This window comes from Cryptomeria japonica, chromosome 2, assembly GCF_030272615.1.
Source record: "Cryptomeria japonica chromosome 2, Sugi_1.0, whole genome shotgun sequence".
Lineage (NCBI taxonomy): Eukaryota > Viridiplantae > Streptophyta > Pinopsida > Cupressales > Cupressaceae > Cryptomeria > Cryptomeria japonica.
In genome coordinates, this window is record NC_081406.1 from 678,820,095 (window position 1) to 678,840,721 (window position 20,627).

The 20,627-nt window shown below is 36.7% G+C and overlaps 1 protein-coding gene across 1 annotated transcript; it reads left to right on the forward strand.

Moving 5' to 3' along the window:
• Positions 1-233: 233 nt before the first annotated feature.
• On the forward strand, positions 234-20,315 carry LOC131036875 (uncharacterized). The gene is made up of 4 exons (XM_057968882.2): positions 234-625; positions 17,603-17,761; positions 18,031-18,153; positions 19,775-20,315. Exons 1-4 carry the CDS (start codon positions 347-349, stop codon positions 19,817-19,819), a joined length of 606 nt encoding a protein of 201 aa, XP_057824865.1. The 5' UTR covers positions 234-346; the 3' UTR covers positions 19,820-20,315.
• Positions 20,316-20,627: the final 312 nt, after the last annotated feature.

Genomic DNA, 20,627 nt, shown 5'->3' on the forward strand with positions numbered 1-20,627 from the left:
TAGATATCATAAGAGACAACGCTGGGGTCATGCCCCAGTAAAATGTAGAATTTGGCGATATAGACATCTCTTAATCCTTGACTCTTAGTCAAAGAGGTTTCAACCTAAGACTCATACTCTCATATGAAGTAGCTCAAATAATTTGTGAAAAAAAATAAAAATCCTCCATTAATATATATATATATATATTTTAATACCATCGTAAAGGCTAACATCCCTCTGATATCCGCGGCCAGAGCTTTTACTTTATCCCTTATTATGCATCTCAGTGCTTTATAAGTACCGAAAACGTATCTTGCAACTCATTTGTGGGTAATAGGAAAATCAGATTTTAATACATTAGAAAATGCTTTCCTTATCACTTCATCCATTAGCAGGTTACAGTGAAAATCTGTCAGCAGGGAAATCTTCTGCCAAATCTACATGCTATAATTTGTTGTTTAATTGTTCGAGGATGAGTTGTAAGACAATTTATTCAGAATCTTCTTCAAAGTTTGGTGGATTGAATTTGTGGGTAACAAGAAGTCGGACTATCTCAACTCATGCCAAGAAGAAGTCTAGCAAACCTCAGCTGGTTAAGGAGAGTTCAACCACTGGGGATGATATTCTTGCCGGTTTAAACGAGGCAAGTTATTGTCAGCATATGGTTTGATTTACTCTCATTAGTTTCTGGGTTTTATATTAAATGCCAATGCCAATGGTCTGTGTGATAGTATCTACAACACGCATATATTCACACATACATTTCCTTGTTTGTGTTCTTTAATACCAATGCCGTTATTCTCTTTTATGGATTTTTTTAGGCTTGTACTCTTTACAGCTCTGAATTCTGATGAGTTGGTAATTGTTAACTTCACTTTGAGCATATAGGTCAATTGGACCTTTCGAACGCATCATTCTCTTGTACAGTTTAATATGTTTTTTGGACATTGTTGTACAGTGTACTTTGGAGTTGAAGTCCTATTGGAGGCAATGACAACCTACAGATGAGCTCAAAAGAAATATCCGTCAGTAAATTATAATTAGGCGAGGAACTGTTTTGGGCATCTCTAAGACCTTGCGATAATACGTCTCAAGTTTCCACCATCTGGACCCTCCTTGAGTTAAATAAAATTGATTTTTGGTTAGACAAATATCAATAACGAAGGCAACGGAAAATCCAATGATAATCAGAGGTAAAGTCACAAGCTCCTCATTGCAAACAAGAGATGTATGCTGAAGAGTCCTTGAAGACATCATGACTATAACAGATGAAAAAAATGAAGCTTTAGGTTCATACGTTCAGACTGAGAGTAAGAAAAGTAATTAAAATTGGAATATATAAGATATTGTTGAACTTGAATGTAATTGACATGTGTCCCTGCTTCAAGGCGAAGGAACAAACACAGAGGAAATATGGCTTCTCAAATGTGAAAAGCCTTCTAGGTTTGGCAAACTTGTTTGTGTTCAGAAGAAACCTAGAAGGTGCTTATTGTTCGAGTTTTATAAAAAAATTAAAATGTTCATTCAAATACAGAAATAACAAAGAGGATACAGTGGATACTAACAAACACTTACATTGGATCTAAACTTCACTAAAACTTCAGAATACAAACTATGCTATAAGTTTCATCTCATCAGCCATAAGTTCTTGTAAACCTAACCCTGCGATCTATTTCTTCCTGTGCTTAAAATGAAAGTGAAATTTTGCTCTTCCTTTTACACTTATTACTTTGTCAAGAAGATTCATGACTTAGATGTGACTTGCTGTCAGCATTCAATGAGATGATCATCATGGTATCTGATGCAAATAGCACCTCTGTGCCTACAAGTTCTCACTAACAGAATAATAAAAAGAGGACTGGAAATGAATTCAATTGTTTCAAACAGCCATAGACACAGGAAAATATCAAAAAACAATAGTAACCTGCGACACGTACTTCCATTAATCTCCAAAAAGGTAAATATAGAGCACCAAGATTGGTTCTTTCTGTGCTGAAAACAAAAAATCTATTTCTACTGCTCGTATACTCACCTCTACCAAAAATGGAGCATTATTTAGCCATCAAATAAGAAGAAAAACAAAACCCACAACTTTTCTCCTCTTACAGCAGCCAAAAAGTTGTTGGGATTAAGATGTTTCAACCTTAGAGTCCAAACATGTTTATTTAATTATTTTATTTTATTTTGCACATACTCTGAAAGTCCTAAAGTTTAAGGAACTATGTCATAGGCTTGTATGTTGGGATTATGACAAATTTCTATTATGACTATGATAGTTACTAGTTCGGTGGAAGAGTCATCAAGAGTTATTTTTTGGCAGCTGATATTTATGGTGGAGTTCACTTTTTACAAGTGGTGTGAGGTAAGGAAGGCGCCTATTCTTGGTCATGGTAATTTTTATATTGTACTTACATTGTATTTGGCAAGATGACCGTTATGGATGAGATAGGTGTTGTTTGCTTTGGAAGTTGCTATGTGCAACGTGTCATGAGATTAGCAAGATGTTGTTTATGACACAACTTACCTCTTAGGCATTGAAGATGGTTTTGAAAACCATGAGCTCCCACCTCTTTGTGTTGAGCTCTATATATATGTCGATTTGATAAGATAGGTTGGTTATTTTCTAAGACATCATTATAGTGCCAAAATTGCTCTAGAATTCTTTGTTGCTGTAATTACTCTTAAAGAGCATTGGCTTTGTGCATTGTATTGTAACTGTTGGTTGTTGCATGATAATACAATTGAGTATAGTGTTTAGAGTTGTGGGTTTTTTCTCGAAAGGGTTTTCCCACGTAAATCTGGTGTTATGAGTTTATTTGTTTAAATATGAATTTGTATGTGTTTATCTATTCTGTAACAGTTAAAGGGTTTGTAAGAAATTTTTGCATTCACTCTCCTGTTAGATTTAGCATTTGGAAGCATTTTTCTACACTTTGCTATCTTTCAAAAGTGGCGAAAAAGAAAAACCCAAAAATAGAAGACAAAGAAATGGAAGATTAAATGGTCTACAAGAAGCCACCAACATTTCCACATTAGCTATGAGAAAATTCTGTTAGGTCAGATCCATCTGTTACATTATCTTTCCCATCTTTGAAAGATTGTAAACTCCTAGTTTAGAAGAATTGGACTATGTTGCCATTCATATGAGAGTGCAAACCTTTTAGTAGGCTTGTCATCAAGGTTTTCTCTTGGATTGTTTGACACAATTCTGGGTCATTATCAAAATTTCCAACCCCAATCTTCGTGTGGAGGGGAGTCCAGTGCTGATTCCACCATTCAATTTGACCAATAAAACTATGCAAAGTCCTCAATGTAGAATCCACAAAATAATCACTACTCTAATCATTGATAGACTTGAAATTTTTCCTCTCATTCCAATCATAATTCACATCATTGCTGTTTTACTGAGTTAAATAGTCACTTTTAACCAAATTTCTCTTCACATTCATGGGAGATTTATTATGATCATGCTCATATCCCCCCAACTCACTATTCCATTCAGCCATACTACAGTCAACTGAAATTTCAACATCTACCTTGTGAGGTTCACCAATCATTGTGTTAGTTGAATTTTATTGCAAGTCTGCCTCAAATTTTGTTTGAACTTCACTCTCCAAATCATTTGTCTCTTTTGCTTCGAAATTTTCCTTCAATCCCTTTTTGGCTGATTTTCACTTTTTTCTTCAAGCTCAAATCTAGCTTCTGCAGAAAAGACAAAACTACCACTTCAAATGCTCCTTCCTCTTTCTATGATTTTAAGATAGTTTTCCCTCTTTCTTGCTGAACCTCATAAGTATTATCTCTACCTTGATGGATTACATTCCGGTCATATTGCCATGGCCCATCCAACAACAAATGACATGCATCCATCTACACCACATCACAAAGCACTTCATTCTCATATGGACCAATTTTGAAAGCAACAAGACAAGACTTATCCACAAGCACACTATGACTCTTCTTTAACCTAGAAATCTTGTAGGGGTTAGCTTTTGGAATAAAAGCAAGTTGTAATTTATCAACCATTTCTATACTTACTAGATTGTCAATAGATCCACCATCTATGATCACCTTACACACCTTGTCCCTACATTTGCATTTTGTTCAGAAGACACTCTTCCTCTTCCAATCAGCCTCGGGTGTTTCTTAGCCCCCAGATATTAAGGTTCTTCTAAACATCAAGTTTTCTCGACTTAGCCTCAACTTCTTCTGACAATTGCTTTTCTTGTTCTTGAGCTACCATCACCCTTTTAGGGTTGTGAGGGCAATTTATGGCCTTATGGGATTTATCACAAATAAAAAACTTCAAGGGCTGCCGCCCTCCAGAAGGCGATCATCATCATCCTCTACCTCCGAAGCCTCCCCTTCCTCTTAAGTCAACCTTCACATTTTTGCTTTCTTCTTACTTTTCACTCATGGTAGGTTCTAAAGGAACCTCTTTCCCTTTATTTTGATAGCTTTCACCCATTTTACTCACCATTTTGTCTTTCCAGTTTAGTTGCTCGTCAACCATAAGGCATATTCATATGCCTCATCTATAGTAGGAACATTTACCGATGCAAGCTCATCTTGAAGTTGAAATTTGAGCCCATTCACCTGCTGGGCTGCCACTTGTCCTTCACTCTCTTGTATATCCATTCAAATTTGAAGCCTCATAAACTATTTAGTATAAGTCTTCACTGGCTGATCCATATGTTTTAAATTTTGAAATTCTTTAAACAATTTTTGTTGGTGATCTGAGGGCAAAAATTGAGCTTTTAGATGTTTTAGCATCTTAGGCCAAAGCTGAATTTTATCTTTTCCTTGTCTTCTTGAATTCTACACATTTTCCCACCATAGGGCTGCATGCAATTTCAACTTGGAGGCAATTTTTACTCTTTTTGGATCATCTTCATCTATTTCTTCCATCTCAGTGTATTTCTCTAACTCTTGGATCTAATCTAAGAATATATCAAGGTCAAGGTCTCCTTTGAAATCTGAAATATCCAACTTCATCTTAGAGTTCTATTTTGCCAATGCCTCAATAAGCCTCTCCATAGGATCTAATATCCTAGTAGCATTCTCCAAGTTCTCTGGTTCCTCTTCAAACTCATCCAAATTTTATCTTGCCTCAAGGGTTTCTAATCTTTGAAGCACTTCACAAGTGTTCTTTCGAGGGGTTGCATTCCTTCTGCCTCTTCTCCCCCAATTGACACAGACTCCCCTCTCAGCCATCACGAATTGCTCTGATACCAAATCTCATGCAAATAGCATCACTGTGCCTGCAAGTTCTCACTAATAGAATAATAAAAAGAGGACTGGAAATGCATTCAATTGTTTCAAACAGCCGTAGACACAAAAAAATAGCTACAAACAACAGTACCCTGCAACATGTACTTCCTTTAATCTCTGAAAAGGTAAATAGAGAGCACCAACATTGGTTCTTTCTGTGCTGAAAACTAAAAATCTATTTCTACTGCTCCCATACTTAGGTCTACCAAAAATCTATTTCTACTGCTCCCATTACTTAGCCCTTAAAAAAGATAAAAAGAAAATCCATAACTTCTCTCCACTTGTAACAGCCAAAAAGTGGCGAAAAAGAAAATCCCAAAGATAGAAGACAAAAAGAAACATAACAAATGGTCTGTAAGAAGTCGCCAGCATTTCTGCATTAGTTATGAGAAGATTCCATCAATTCAGATCCATCTATTACATTAGTATTCCACATAGGGAGAGCAATTATCAAGTCGGAAGGTTGGATTTATCCAGATACTGGTATCAAGTTCTCATCCTTGTCCTTCTTCAAACTCTCTAGGATAGGCTTCATTACTGAGGGAGTTGTAGAAACATTCTTCCACCAGGCACCTTTTTGCTTTTACCTTCTTCTTATTCGATTTAAACCATCCTTGGCTCTTGCAGCAATACTGCCTAGAAAATGATGTTACATCTACACTATCCAATGACATTTCAAATATTACTATTTAATATGCATATTTAAAGGAGTTTTTGCACTTGAAATTAATATTCTCATAATTTGATTTGTGACTTCTTACTAAATCTTTCCACTCTAGGATCAACTCATATAGAAGTCCTTGGCTTGAAGCCATCGGTACACAAAGGCAAGCACTATTCAGAATCTTTAAAATTTTCTCTTTTACACTGTGAAAGCTTTAAACTTGCCAATGGAGTTGCCCAATCGTTGTAATGGGTTTTGCCTATCAAAATGGAGAGGAAGGTTTTCCAACCTCACCCAAATGGATATCGAAGCAAAGATTTACTAAACTCAGATCAAAACTAAGCTATCAAGGCTTGAGGCATAACCCGAACCCTTCAGAAAACTAGGGACCTGTCTTGATAATATCTGTATTATACCTGAATTTGGAATGCAACTATGAAATTCCTTTGGCATTTAGATATCATTTTGGAGTTGGAAGGGATTGACTGGTGAATATATATGATACAGGAACATCCCTAGGCATTGTGGAATATTGCACCATTTTGGAATTAGTGGCTTTGTGGTTTAGTTAAGTTGTTTGTTTGACTATTAGTTGGTGGTTATAAGTCTGTGATAGAGAAAGTGCATTTTACTACAGTTTGGAGTTGGCTTTTGCAATTTCATTAGTAGTTTTTCAAGTGTGAAATGGATGTCATATCAAAGTTTGAGAAGAATTGGATAAAAGGAAGATCATCATTCAATAAGAGAGCACCTATTGGGTTGACAATTCTGCGTAGTTGTTACATTTTTCATATGTGACAGGTTGTTTGGAGTTTGTAACCGTAAAGGAATATTTGTGTAGTTTATTGGACCATGTAAGATGTATGTTTAGCATTTCATATAGGTTATCCACAGTTTTATCATTTGAGCATGAAAGTTTGTTATTTCTAGCTGATGACACATTTTATGAGTTATTGGGTTTTGCGCCACCTTGTGGTCAACATAGATCATAGAGGAGGCATGAGGATGTCATTTAATAATTTATATATGAAGGGGGATTGTTTGGAAGTAAGCGAAGAGGTAAGGAAGGAAGCAAAGTGAAATTGGGAGGTCTGAGATTGAAAATGTGAGTAGGAATAAAGGAGTATGATGTGGGGCACGAACTAGAGGGAACTAATAGTGTGGCATTGATGAAGTTAGTGGAGGTAATTTCTATAGAATAGTGTTTGATTAATGCAAGTGTACTTGAATTATCATTGCAATAGGAGTAATGTGTGTAGCTTATGTAGCAAGGTTGTGGAAGTTGTAATCATTGTTGTAGTCGTGTAAGTTTGAAATCAAGAAGATGCTATTGTTAGTATGGGGAAATTCTATGTTACTGCATGTTCTGTCTTGGTTGCATGGCTAGATAGTCCTTCATTGGACCCTTTAACTGTGATTGCATCAAGTTGTATAAGAGAAAGGTATTCTATAGCAATAGCATCAGGTAGAAGATTCTTGGAGCTTACTGATTGTAAGCAAATAATCAAGCTGTGGTAGTCTATGAGAAGCTTGTTAATAGAGACAAGAAGCCAGTTAATACAGTACTCACTATGAGAAAATTTATAGGAGTGGTTGTGGATAGATTGTTGACATGGAGGCACTTCTCATCAAGTCAAGATGTCACCAAAGAGAGGGTGAGGGCGTTATTAATGTTGCTAGCAGAATGGAGGAGGTGTATGAGATGAATTTGAGCAAGATCGTTGGAGGATCCTTGACCCTAGGGCCAAGGAGAGCGATGAAGAGCGGGAGCTAGATTATGTAGACTCTAGTGGAAGCAAAGAGGGTAAGGAATAAGGAATGCTGAAGTCCATAACCAACATTGGTAAGAGGACCAGAGTGGATATTCCAAATTATTTTGGAAATTTAGATTCCAAGGAGTTGATAGATTGGATCACTGATCTTGAAGATCATTTTGAGTATGAGGACATCGTGGACCTGGATACGGTGAGATTGGCAAAGACCAAATTGAAAGGTCATGTTGCAATATGGTGGAAGGAAGATCAATAGAGAGGAATAGGAAAGACAAGCCTAGCATTGGAAAGTGGGATTGGATGGCGGAGAAGCTGAAAGACAAGTTCATTATGGCAAATTACCAATTAGAGTTGTTGAAGGAGTTGCACAATTTGACGAAGAGAAGCATGGCTATGAAAGGATACATCGAGGAGTACTACTCACTGACAATTTGGTCTAGACATCATGAAGGAACTAAGAAGGTGGCAAAGTATAACGATGGCCTAAGGGAGTTCACCAAAGAGGAATTGGGTATGTGGAATATCTAGGTAGTAGAGGAGGCCTACTAGTTGGCACTCAGGACAAAGAAGAAGCTGAATTGATAGTTGGAAGAGAAGCAAAAATTTTAGAGAGAAAAAGAGGAAAGGGATTAGAGTAGCAAGATGAGGTGCAGTGATAGAAGAGCAACCCCAAGGGGTCAAGAGAGAGGTATCTAGTACCACAATGAAAGGGAAAGCTGAACTTCCCATCGCAAAGAGAAAAAAGATGATAGTTTCTATTGTAGTAGTAGGAGAGCTAATGATAGCACCTACTGTAGAGGTAGAGAGGGTGATGGATGTTATTTAAAAAATGAGGGGACTGATGAGACATATTATAGAGAAACTCAATGAGGAAATGGAGAGTATTCTTAGTAGGGTAGACGAGGATATGAGAGGAAAAGGCATAATTTGTTTAGAAAAACCTATACTAGGTGTGGCAAAGGACATATGGCATTTGAGTGTCAAGGAAAGAAGATAGAAGATAGTGTGCAAACTATGCATAGGGATGAGAGTTCATCAAGGAAACCCAGGGACGTGTCCCCAATCTGAAAAACCCCATCCCCATATCGGGGACATTTCAGGGACTTGGGGACTACTACCTGATGTCCCCCTTTCTACCCTAAATCGGAAATGGTGTCCCCTGTCGTCGGGGGTGTCTAGCCACCCTGGGGACGTCTAGGATGTCTCCCAACCATCCCGGGGATGTCTGGGACGTCCCCCAACCATCTCGGGGACGACCAAACATCACCAGCGTCAAGGAGACTTTAAAAAAAAATCACTTTCAAGCTGCAAAAAAGGCATTTTTAATTGTTTTGTGGGCCCCTACCTCCCATGTCACCCAAAAAGTCATGAGGCAAAATATTTTGACTCATTATGATTTGTATGAGAGGAAAAACAATGGAGCAGCAAGAGGGTTTGAAGCAAGCAGCCATTGAAAGAAGAGGAGCAGCAACATAGAAGGAAAAGAGGTTGAATCTTCGGTGGGATATTGATCTTGAAGACGTGACCCTTGTTGATGAGGAGACACCTAGGGGATTGGTTGGGATTTTGTTGGATGAGGTGGACGTGGACCATGACAATTGTAGAGATTCAAAGGACTCTGATTTTGATGCAGTGCTAGGAGCTGCAGATTAGGGGCAGCAGTGTACTTTGTTTTTTTGTATTTTCAAATCATAATTGAAAATTAAACTATATGGCAGTACTGTAGCCTTTGGGCATTTTGTATGTTATTTTTTTAGTATCACATACCTATTGACAATGAATTCTGAATTATGAATGCATGTTGAGTATTGACAATGAATTTTGAACACAAATGTTGTATGTTAAAACTTAAGGTTCTAAAATGTTTTCATATGCATGCTATATACTTTCATATGAATATAATGTATATACGCATGCTTTCTCCATGTTTTCATATGAACATCTAAAATTTTCCTATATATTTAAAATTTTCCCTATATTTTATATAGCCATCCCCTAGCTGTCCCCAAAATTGGCAAAACAAATTTCTGTCCCAGAAACTTGTTCCCCCGTCCCTAGCCGTCCCTGTCCTAAAAACTCGAGGTAACATTGGATGTCACCTATCTCAAATAGGGCCTTGAATGTGGAGATTCACTTGTTTTGAGGAGAGCCTTAAGTAGTGATAGAAGGGATGAGTTGGCAGAAGAGTTTGTTTAGGACCAAATGCAAGCTAGGAGGTAAGTGTTGTGATTTTGTGGTGGATAGTGGAAGAACATGCAATTTGGTATCTTTGGAAATGGTTGACAAGAGGATGAGGCATCTACACTGGTATAGGATTGATTGGATGCAGTAGGGAGACAGGATACCGATGGAAGAGCGGTGTTTGGTGAGGTTCAACATAGGAACATATTATGATGAAGTGTAGTGAGACATTGCATCAATGGATGTGTGCTATCTATTGTTAAGGATACCTTAGTGATTTGATATAGATGTGTATGATGGAAGAGCTAACACCTACTCTATACAAAAGTATGGTCAAAGACACAAGTTGATAAAAGTGAGGGCAAGCGAGGTGCAATTTTACGACAATGCTAGAGTGTATTGGGGAGGAATGGTATGCATTGATTCCAAGGATGTGTGACATTGCTAGATTGTCAAACAACATTGCAAATGCAAAAGAGGTATTGCAGAGGAGAGAATGTGAGAGCAGAGCTCATCAAAAAGTGGCCCCTGGTGGATAGGATAGATGAGGGATTGTATTGAGGAACTTGTAGTAGTGGACAACATAATAGAAAGGTATGCGACAACCAAGAGAGGGGCTAATAAATGTGAGGGATTGGTTAATAGAAGAGATGAGGATTGTGAGTGATAGTAAGCCAAGAGGATGTGGCACAAAAGATGGTTGGTGGAATAGAGCACCGCAATCATAGAAATGGAAGTTGAGTGATATGGCAAGTGGAAAAGGCGAAAGTAGTACACAAGGTGGGTCATTTGAGGCATACTTGAAGTGGTGGAAGGAACGAGTTAAGGACATAGTAGGTTGGAAATCTCAGGAAGGTGTAGGTTATCCTAGAAAATGAGGGACTTATTTTCTTTTACCAACCTTGAGTGTTTGATTAGAAGCATCCCTGGGCATTGTGGCAATCTTGCACCACTATGGAAATAGTAGCTTTGTGGTTTATTTAAGTTGTTTGTTTGTCTATTAGTTGGTGGTTACAAGTCTATGATAGAGAAAGTGCATTTTATCATAGTTTGGAATTGGCTCTTGCAGTTTCATTAGTAGTTTTTCAAGTGTGAAATGGATTTCATATCAAAGTTTGAGGAGAACTGGATAAAAGGAAGATCATAGTTTGATTTGTGAATGCTAAGTGAATTGGCAATACCGTGTAGTTGTGATGTTTTACATATGTGACAGGTTATTTGGAGTTTGTTACTACAAAGGAATATTTATGGAGATTCATTGTATTGTTTAAGATGTATGTTGAACACTGTGTGGAGTTCATTCACCATTATACCCTTTTAGTATGGAAGATTGAAATTAGAGAAATGGGAATCGCCCAAAATCGCCAAGTTTGGGCGATTCCCTAGTCGAGTTGCCCTCTTTGAGTTTGCCAAGTTCGGACTCGGACTCGGACTCGAACGAGTCCAGAGGGTCAAACTCGCCAAAATTGCCAACTCGGTGAAATCACCCAAAATCGTGAGTCTCAACAGCTGGACTCTGCCGACGTTGGGCATAATGAAAGTAAAGAAAAGAACACAATTTAAAAGGTTTTTTTATGATGTTTTTTTTTGGTTTATTATGCTACGCCCCTAAAAGTGAACTTCATCTCATTCATTTGGCAAAATAGGAGGACAAAAGTGAGTTGTGAAGAGAAACAAGGGTTCATTGAAGAAAAACCAGCAAGGAGGAAGCTCAAGATTTCATCCATTCATCACATTGGGGCTGCATTGTACTTTGACTTGGTGCATCAAGAGTTGGAAAGGAAGAGTTTGCAGCTCATTTCAAGCTTCTTGTAAGAGGTAAGTTTGATTTTTTGAGTTTTTTTTTGTTTCTTGTAAGCAATAATTTCATTTTCTATTCATTTCATTTGAAAGTTTTACATTTTTTTCCAAAATCTTTTGTATGTAGGGTTTGTAAATTTTTATTTTTAAAAAAGTAGGGTTTGAAATTTTGATCAAACCCTACATTTTTAAAAAAAAAATTTACAAACCCTACCTTAGTTTTTTTGAAAAAAATGTACAATGAGAATGAATGTACAAATTCTCAAATATTAATTTTTTTTGTATTTGTAATGTCTTATTGTAGCAACCTTCACTTTCTTATTTGCCTCAATTTTCACAAAACTATCATACAATGTCTTCTTCTAGACCCCCACATAGAAAGGACCCCGCTTGGATATTTCATGAAGATTTTCTCAGGCAAAAAACAAGGGCAGACAAAGTGGTGTTTTGCAAAACAATATTCCATGGAGGCATTTATAGATTGAAATACCATATTGTTGGTGTACATGGCCATGATGTCGAGCGATGCGTAAAAGCAACTATTGAGGCTACATGCGAGTGCTATGTAATGGTTGAAGCACTTGAAAACAAAAAGGAAATGGCAAAGAAGCAAAAGGAAGATTTTGTGGCTATTGGAAGTGGAACAGCTTTAGGTTGTGTTGGAGGGCCTTCTTCCATGCCTCCATATCGTCCCACTCACCGTGCTACTGCTAGCACTTTTGCTTCTAAAGGTGGCAGTGCTAGTGCAAAGCAGAGAGAGGCACAGTAGAGCCAGAGGCAGACAGTGACACAGATATTCTTGATGTTGGTGAGGGTGGCATGGTGTCATGGGGAGAGACTATGGCTGCCGAGTCATCCAGGACCTACCTTAGACGCCTTCGTAGGGGGGCCGGGGCCTAGGGATGTAGGCTCCTCTGAGCCATAGGCTTGTAGTTGTTTTACTTTTGGTATTTGTATGGAACATTTTGATTTGATCATATGATGACATGGATTTTTTATTCCATGAGTTTTGTAATATTGTATACATTTGACAATATTTATATATCTATGTTTGTTATTTCGTTCAGCTACAATTTGCGTTTATGCTTATGTGATTGATGTATACTTGTGTATGTAATCAAATTAGCTTCTATTTGATGATGTTATTGTGTCTTTAAGGTGTATTTAATAAAGGGTGCATGAAACAAGTTTTAAATCCTTAAAAATCTCTAAATTTCTCTAGTTTTTCACTTTGTCGATTCCAGCCAAGTTTGTGCCGAGTTTCGACTACGAGTCCCAAGTCCCGAGACGAGTAGGCCTCACCGAGTTGGGTCTGAGTCCCGAGTCCCGTTTCTTTGATTGATATACATGGTCGATGACATGTTTCATGAGGTATTGGATTTTGTGCCATCTTGTGGTTGACATAGATCATATAGGAGGCTTGAGGATGCTATTTCTACATGAGTGGGGATTGTTTGGAATTAAGTGAAGAGATAAGGAAGGAAGTAGAGTGAAATTTTTTAGTTTAGAGATGGAGAATGTGAGTAGGAATAAGGGAGTATGATGTGTGGCACAATCTAGAGGGAACTAATAGCGGGGCATTTAGGAAGGTAGCGGAGGTCATTGCTTTAGAATAGTGTTTTGAGTAATTTAAGTGTAGTTAAATATTCATTGTAATAGAAGTGTCACGACCCTCCTCCCTCACAAAAATATTAAAAAATAATTTATTTATATAATACTTAATTATTTAAAAAAATTCTAATTTCTATATGTAAATCAAAATTAGGATAACAAATTCATTTCAATTTGGATGGCTTTAAAAGCATCTATTTATCAATATTTGTCCTATGTAATTGATGGGAGTTATAGATTATGTCTTTAAGGTGCATTTAATCAAGAATGATAAAAATAGCGAGCAGAGTGGGAGTAGAGGAGAGTATAAGAACAAAAGATTTAGGGAATGAAAGACATCGTACTTGAGGGGAGGAGGAGAAGAAGGGGAAAGGCATGGTGAAGAATTTAGAGTGTTTTTGGGCAAGGCATAAATTATTTTTCTTTCTGCAACCTTCATATATGACACCTTTCTTCCATCATCTATCTATCAATATCTGTCATACGTAATTGATGGGAGTTACAGATTATGTCTTCAAGGTGCATTTAATCAAGAATGATAAAAATAGTGAGCAGAGTAGGAGTGGAGAGTATAAGAACAAAAGATATATGGAATGAAAGACATCATACTTGAGGGGAGGAGGAGAAGAAGGGGGAAGGCATGGTGAAGAATTCAGAGCATTCTTGGGCAAGGCATAAATTGTTTTGCTTTCTGCAACCTTCATATATGAAACCCTTCTTCCATCAATTTACTATTCAGATTGCATGATAGTTTTAAAGGCCTTATCACCCAATCCATTTAGCACATACCTTGCCAATATTCATGCCATGAAAGTCTATTCAAACCATTTTGCTGCATAGATCGCATAGCCTAGTCTTGCATCTACTTTTTGCTAAGTTGCAGGGTTCGCCCCCCTAGACCCCCGGTACTGGTCCGGTTTGGTCTTGGTCTAGGGTCTTGGTCTGGTCCACCTGTGGTCCGGACAGGGTTCATGATTCACAGGTTTGGTTCGGACCAGGTCGAACCCAGGAGGACCCAGGTCGAACACGGGGGTCTGATGGCCCAAAAATGGTATTTTTTTTGCAATTTTTTGTTTTTGAAATCCACCGTATAAAAAATTAAAATATAACCCTAAAAGTGAGTTTTAAAACATTAACTTGGCTCATTTCACACAAGCAACATGACTACAAGCAAGGGGAAACGAAGATGTAGGATATAGAGCCAGAGCATCCTGATTTGGATGCTTTCACTTCTCAACTTGTTGCATTTGATGATTCGGATAGCAAAGTGCAAGTGTAAGTGGCATTGGCATTGGTTCATCTAATGTCAATGTCAATGATGAGGAGGAGAATGAGGTTGATGAATTAGAGAATCCATTTGATGATTAAACTTTAAATTGTTGAAATTTGAAACAATGATACTTGAATATTTTGTCATTTTGATATTAAACTTGATGTATATGATGCTGTTATAGTATGATCATGATGCTATGATTACAAGTTTATGTTGGTTTTGCTGTTTATAAAATTTACATGTTTTTGTACTAACGAACCCAAACGAACCTAAACCCCTTTTCAAAATTTCGCTGTACCGGTATACCGGTTCTTCGAACCCGAACCGACAACTTAGACTTTTTGCATACATTTTCCAAGTGCTCAAATTGGAGCATGCATGGTGGCTATAGGCAGCGAACATAATGACACTTGTTTCCTTTCCAATCAAATGCATTTGTAAAATGGCATAGAGAAAAAGAGTTTGAAAGTGGTAAAGGAAAAGTGAGGGATTTGTCACATGATAGCATAGCCGACTTAGTGAACTTTGCAGATATGGAGTCGTTTGAAATTTTATAGTTTAATTTCTTGTTTGATCTATCCTTTCTCTGCATGTTGAATGATGGAACGGTGAAGAAATTACTTAGAATCCTTTCATGATGTCATGATATGAAACCTTTGAACAATTATTTAGTGCCAAGTATTGTTCAATCTAGCATAGATAACAATTTAGGATTTTGACAATCAGTTACTAAGACGTAGTGCTGGTATATCTTGATTAATTATTTCTGGTTACTCACTTTAACATTGTGTTTCATGACTGTGAAATCGTAGTTTTTGTCCATGTTTCTATCCTTTACTTGCAATATTACTAAATCTGTGTTACGTGATTATTAAGTCATGACAATTATAACATCTGCTAAAATTTCTAATAACCATTATTCTAATTCTTGCCTATATTTAAAATTGATCATGCCTGATATAAAGGTAGTTTGTCAAGAAATTCATGTGTTTGAAAAAGTGTGCATTTTCTATGATGTATTTTGATAGACAACCCACTTGCTTATACTATTGTGTATGTACATCTGCTATAGCAGTTATAACTATGAGGTTTGATGATAATATTAGGCCTTTTTAATGAAAGTATATTGTGTATATAGTCTTGCATGCAATGTATCCCATGAGCTCATGTGCCATGTTTATGCTAACACCTTTTGCATGCATGCCTACTCGATTGGCCATTACTTCATCTTGCAATCCTTATGTTCCTTAACATGAAACCTTTGGAGACATTCTGTCCAAAAAATTGCATATCCTTTCAGTGCGCATCGATGGATGTCCATAGCCCTTTTTCAAAGCTCTCATTTTGGCACGGACAGGAAGGGAGAGTCAACAATTCTCTTTCTTCATTTATTTGAGTAGTCAAATAAGTGTATTTGGCACCTTTATTTCAATTTTGCACGATATTAAGATTCAGTCGTACTTGTCCTTTTTAATAACTTTTGGCTAATACTCTTAACAAATATGAAAGCCTTTTGGCTTAAATTTTATAGAACTCATATAGATCTATGCTTTCACTGTTTGCATGCACGTTTATATATTCCTCCCCAACTATTATTATCGGTCACAAAATTCTAACTCAATGCATATCATGTAATCATCTACAATCCATGTGATGACAGTTCTTGGAAGTTTTCCTGCATATTAAAATAGTTTTCATGCCTTGTCCATGCATGCACATTTTGCATGCATGTGTACCAGGATAGTTACAAATGCATCTATTAAATTCCTCATTGCATGCTTTCCTTTAATCTTTGAGTTTGCATTTTAAGTAATATCTTTTTTACCCTTCAGATTTCTCATATGAGAGGCTTTGTAAGAAAGCCAAGCACCATGCATCTGGAATGTATGATTGCTAGGTAGTAGTCATCTTTTACTAGAATTAAATTCTAGCTGTTGTTTAATTCCTTAGGATAGTGCATTTGCCTTAATATAAGTATAATTTCCAAAGAAATGGCTAGTTTATTTTATTTTTATCTAATTGATCATAGATAATGCTTGGGACATGAAAAGAGTATATTTAGATATATATTGTAAGTAGCAAGCTAAGTAGGCTTGATCTTGGGGTGAACTCCATGAGTAAGCACGCTTGAGTTAGAGTAGTACAGGGATGGCTGACCTCTTAGGAAGCTTTGATGCTTCACCCCTATGAGCATCACCTAGATGCAATGACTGCTAAGTGGAACATTCATTCTCATGAGACATGGGTTTATGTGAACTACTAATGAAATGACAAGGAATGCAGTCCTTATCATCATGCTCAAAGATGTGATTGGATTTGATAGCTTGAAGGAGCTGTAAGAGGCTTGCGTGTAAGCAAAGTTCAAGATTCAATTAATTTTCATGATTCAATAAGGTGGATAGCAATAATTAATGTATAGAAGCAGTCCTACAATAACATGAAAAGAATAAGATTTCTTCATAATTCAGCTAACAAACAATTGAAATTAACAGATTGCAGTGGTTTGCATTACAATTATTTTGTTTACTCTTTAAAGCTGGTACAGTCGGAAACAACATCATGAGTAATAATAAGACCTGAAGCCAAAATTCTGTGTATGTAGCAGACTTTAAAAGTCAAAAGATTTCACATTACCCGAGATGATACTATGTCTCAAGATACCTCAGAGGCCAATGTGCCACTATTGAATGTGCTTGTGGAATGCTGAGAATAAGTTCAAAAACTGTCAAACTTTGAATGGGAATTAATGCAAGTTGTACTTATACATAAATTACCTAGCAACAATTGATTTCAAAGGTTCTGCTGTATAGACATTTTTGTTTCGATTTGGATAAAACATGGTATTTTTATGGAGTATCCATTTGCAAAACTTATAATGTCTGCATGAGAGCACAAAGTGTCCTGATTCCCTGGAATTCTTTTTTTTGCACTATGCTGTAGGGATGCCTGAAATGCTTCTTTTATATTAGGGTGCAGTGACACATTGAATGTTTCTTAACATCTCATATTCTTAGTCTCACATTTTGGCTCATATATGCCACAATTCAGATCTCAAACGAAGCGGTGAAAGCTATGACTAAGCAAAACTCAGAGGCAATAGAGGAATTGAAGGACAAAGTTGATTATTTGGAAAGATATTTGGTTGAGGAAGGTGAAACTGAAGCTGCAAAATTTATGATGATAATTGGAGGAATGCTTAACCATATAGTAAGATACAATTTTAACTCTCAAAAAACAATATTATGGCCTTTTCTTCCTCTGAATTGCATTCACGGGCCATATTTTTACGTTTTTAATTGGCCAACATATTTTCCCTATAAGTTATCATTTTAGTTTGAGAATAACTAATACTAATTGTGTGAATCGGGTATTCTTCTGCTGTAACTTATGCTGCCTGCTGAAAAAGGTGAGTACAATGATGTTACAAGGCAAATAACTAATACTAATGGCACGAGTTGTATATTTCTCTTCTGCAGGTTCCTGCTGAAAAAGATGAGCTAAATGATGTTTATAAGGCTGCTCTGAAAAAGATGTGGAATATTGTTGAGGATTCAGGATGGATTCTTAAATTTGAAAATGAAGAAACAATGCAAGAGATGGTGCGTTATTGAACTTTTTAATTGATCCATAAACTGCCTCAGATACTCTCAGATAGCTCACCAGTTACAGATATCTCTAATTTGGCAATTCAAAAGAACCTCCATTGAATGAAAACAAGTGTTACAGTCCTTATAAACGTGGGGCAGCCATAGACATGCAATCAAACATTATACCAAAGCAACGAAACACATGAAAATGATGCAACACACATTGGACAATGGCTGAAACGCAAGGATTTGGTCTGGAAAAACCCTAAGGGGTAAACTTCCAGTTTGGATGAACAAATCTCTATCCAACTCCACTATCAACAGTTACGTACAATCATGAAAGATGAATATAGTTCTGATTCCGACCTTCACAACTCCTCAACAAGTTACAAGAGTATTAACATCCATTGTCGTGCTGCTCCATTCCATCCTCGCTCCAACAATGGCTTGGAATCCATAAAACTACTTACAAATTAAGGCAAAAAAGAGTGCCAACTTTTATGAAGGCTTCAAAACCTCCTTAAGTAGAAGCTCGTTCATCCCACAAAACCTGAAGCACAAATCCCAAACACTTGGAAGTGGAAACGAACAGCCAAAAATTTTCAAATTCCATGTAACACTCAGACTGAACACGTTTGCCAGTTTCACACCAATACGTTTGCTGGGACAAACATCATGTTTGCTGCCTGTAGAAGCAGAAAACTTGTCAAAACTAGCAAAACATGTCAGTTTTGCAACTACATGCAAGATCATCTTTTTCCCTAGAATGCTCTAAACCCCCTCAAGTCTTCAATAAACCTACATATATGTCCTCAATGTGCCAGATTGATAAAAATCTGCTCTTCCACATGAATGATCACCTTGATTGAAATGGAGAGAAAAAATGATATTTCAATCATAACCAAGAACAAAGTTGCAGATCATTAATTCTTTTAACTGTGACAATACTAAATCTCTTGTGCCCTTTTTATCCTCCTCACTTTTATTATATAAACCCGAAATAAGTGGATAGGTAGCACAATGCTTGTGATCTATATGTTCTTGTCATTGGAAGTAATTTGATCCTTTTTAGCTTATGGAGTTGTGTTCCCCAATGCTATTACTAAGGTTCTTCTAGAATGAATAATTTCTTTCAACACCTTTCCATGATTGGAAAATGCACCTATACGAACTGCAACCTTATCCTTTTTGATTCTCAACATAATTTCATAGATATAATGCATAGGTTGCTATTAACTTTATATGATACTCCGGCCACTGCACGCTGACCTTGAATAACAATAGTACTTTCTTATTTGAATTCGAGAGAGTGTAATCTTAACCATGATCATACCGTATAATGCTCCCTAAACTGTCACATCTCCTAGTTATTATTCTGTTATCATTGAATTTCAAGGTTTTATCAAGAAAATCATATCTATAGATGGAATTGTCTTTACCCAATGCCTCAAGCTTTCTCCAAATATATAATCACTCTTTTTCTTTTATGAGTTGTGGTTAGTAAGCAGGATTCTAATTGTTGTATTTGTTTTCTCCTTTGTGGATGAGGTTGGGTGGCAATGCCACTTTTTACTAAGCTTCAAATTCGCTCAAATAGTTGTAGTGTCTTAACATGTTCGATCTTTATTTGCAGGTTGATGATGATCTTATACCACCTGTGCTAAATAAACCTTACTAAAGCTTGCCATCATTGGAATGCACCAAAACTAATGCAGTCTTTGTGGTTGATTTAGCTCAATTGAGAAGCTAATACGGCTTTTGCAAGGTTGTGAGGCAAAGTTGCTTGTGCTATAGAAGTTGGAAATAATAATATCCAATTAGAAGAATAGTATAGATGTGCTGATAAGGGCAGAGATCATAAGGAGAATTAAAGCGGCCCCTTGTATCTAAATGGTTAGGATAAGGTCAGTTTTGAACCTATTTGGCAAATTTCATTTCCGATTACAGTATCAGTACAAGATAGGATGGTAAGAGAGTTAAATTGGATTAGCCTCTGTTGCAGAATCTAAAATACTTGTGCCTTACAAATTTATCTCATGCAAGGCAAAAGTTCAATGCTGATTCCTTTATTACCAGAGGTTTGTATCAATATGAAAGGCCACCTTAACAATGATTAATTGGATGCAATTGGAATTACCTAGCTTAGGTTTAATCTACGGGTCTAATTACCTTGAGTGAGTGTGAAGTTTGAGATTCTTAATTTTTCCTTTGGAGTGCTAGACCATTTTTGGAGCATGCCAATTTAGATCCTAATAACTTGCATTGGGTAATTTTTTATCGATCATTTTAGCATTCATTTTAGAATTTAGCTTTCATTTTATTCAACGTCCAAAGTGAAAGAGGTATGAGTGAAAGCAAGAGAATGGGTATAAAATTCTATCATAAATGTTCTAGAAATGGAAACACACAAGGCTTTTCTAATCAATATCAAATTTAATGAGATATAATGTTGCAACCAAGAGAGACATCATTAGCATATAATTAAT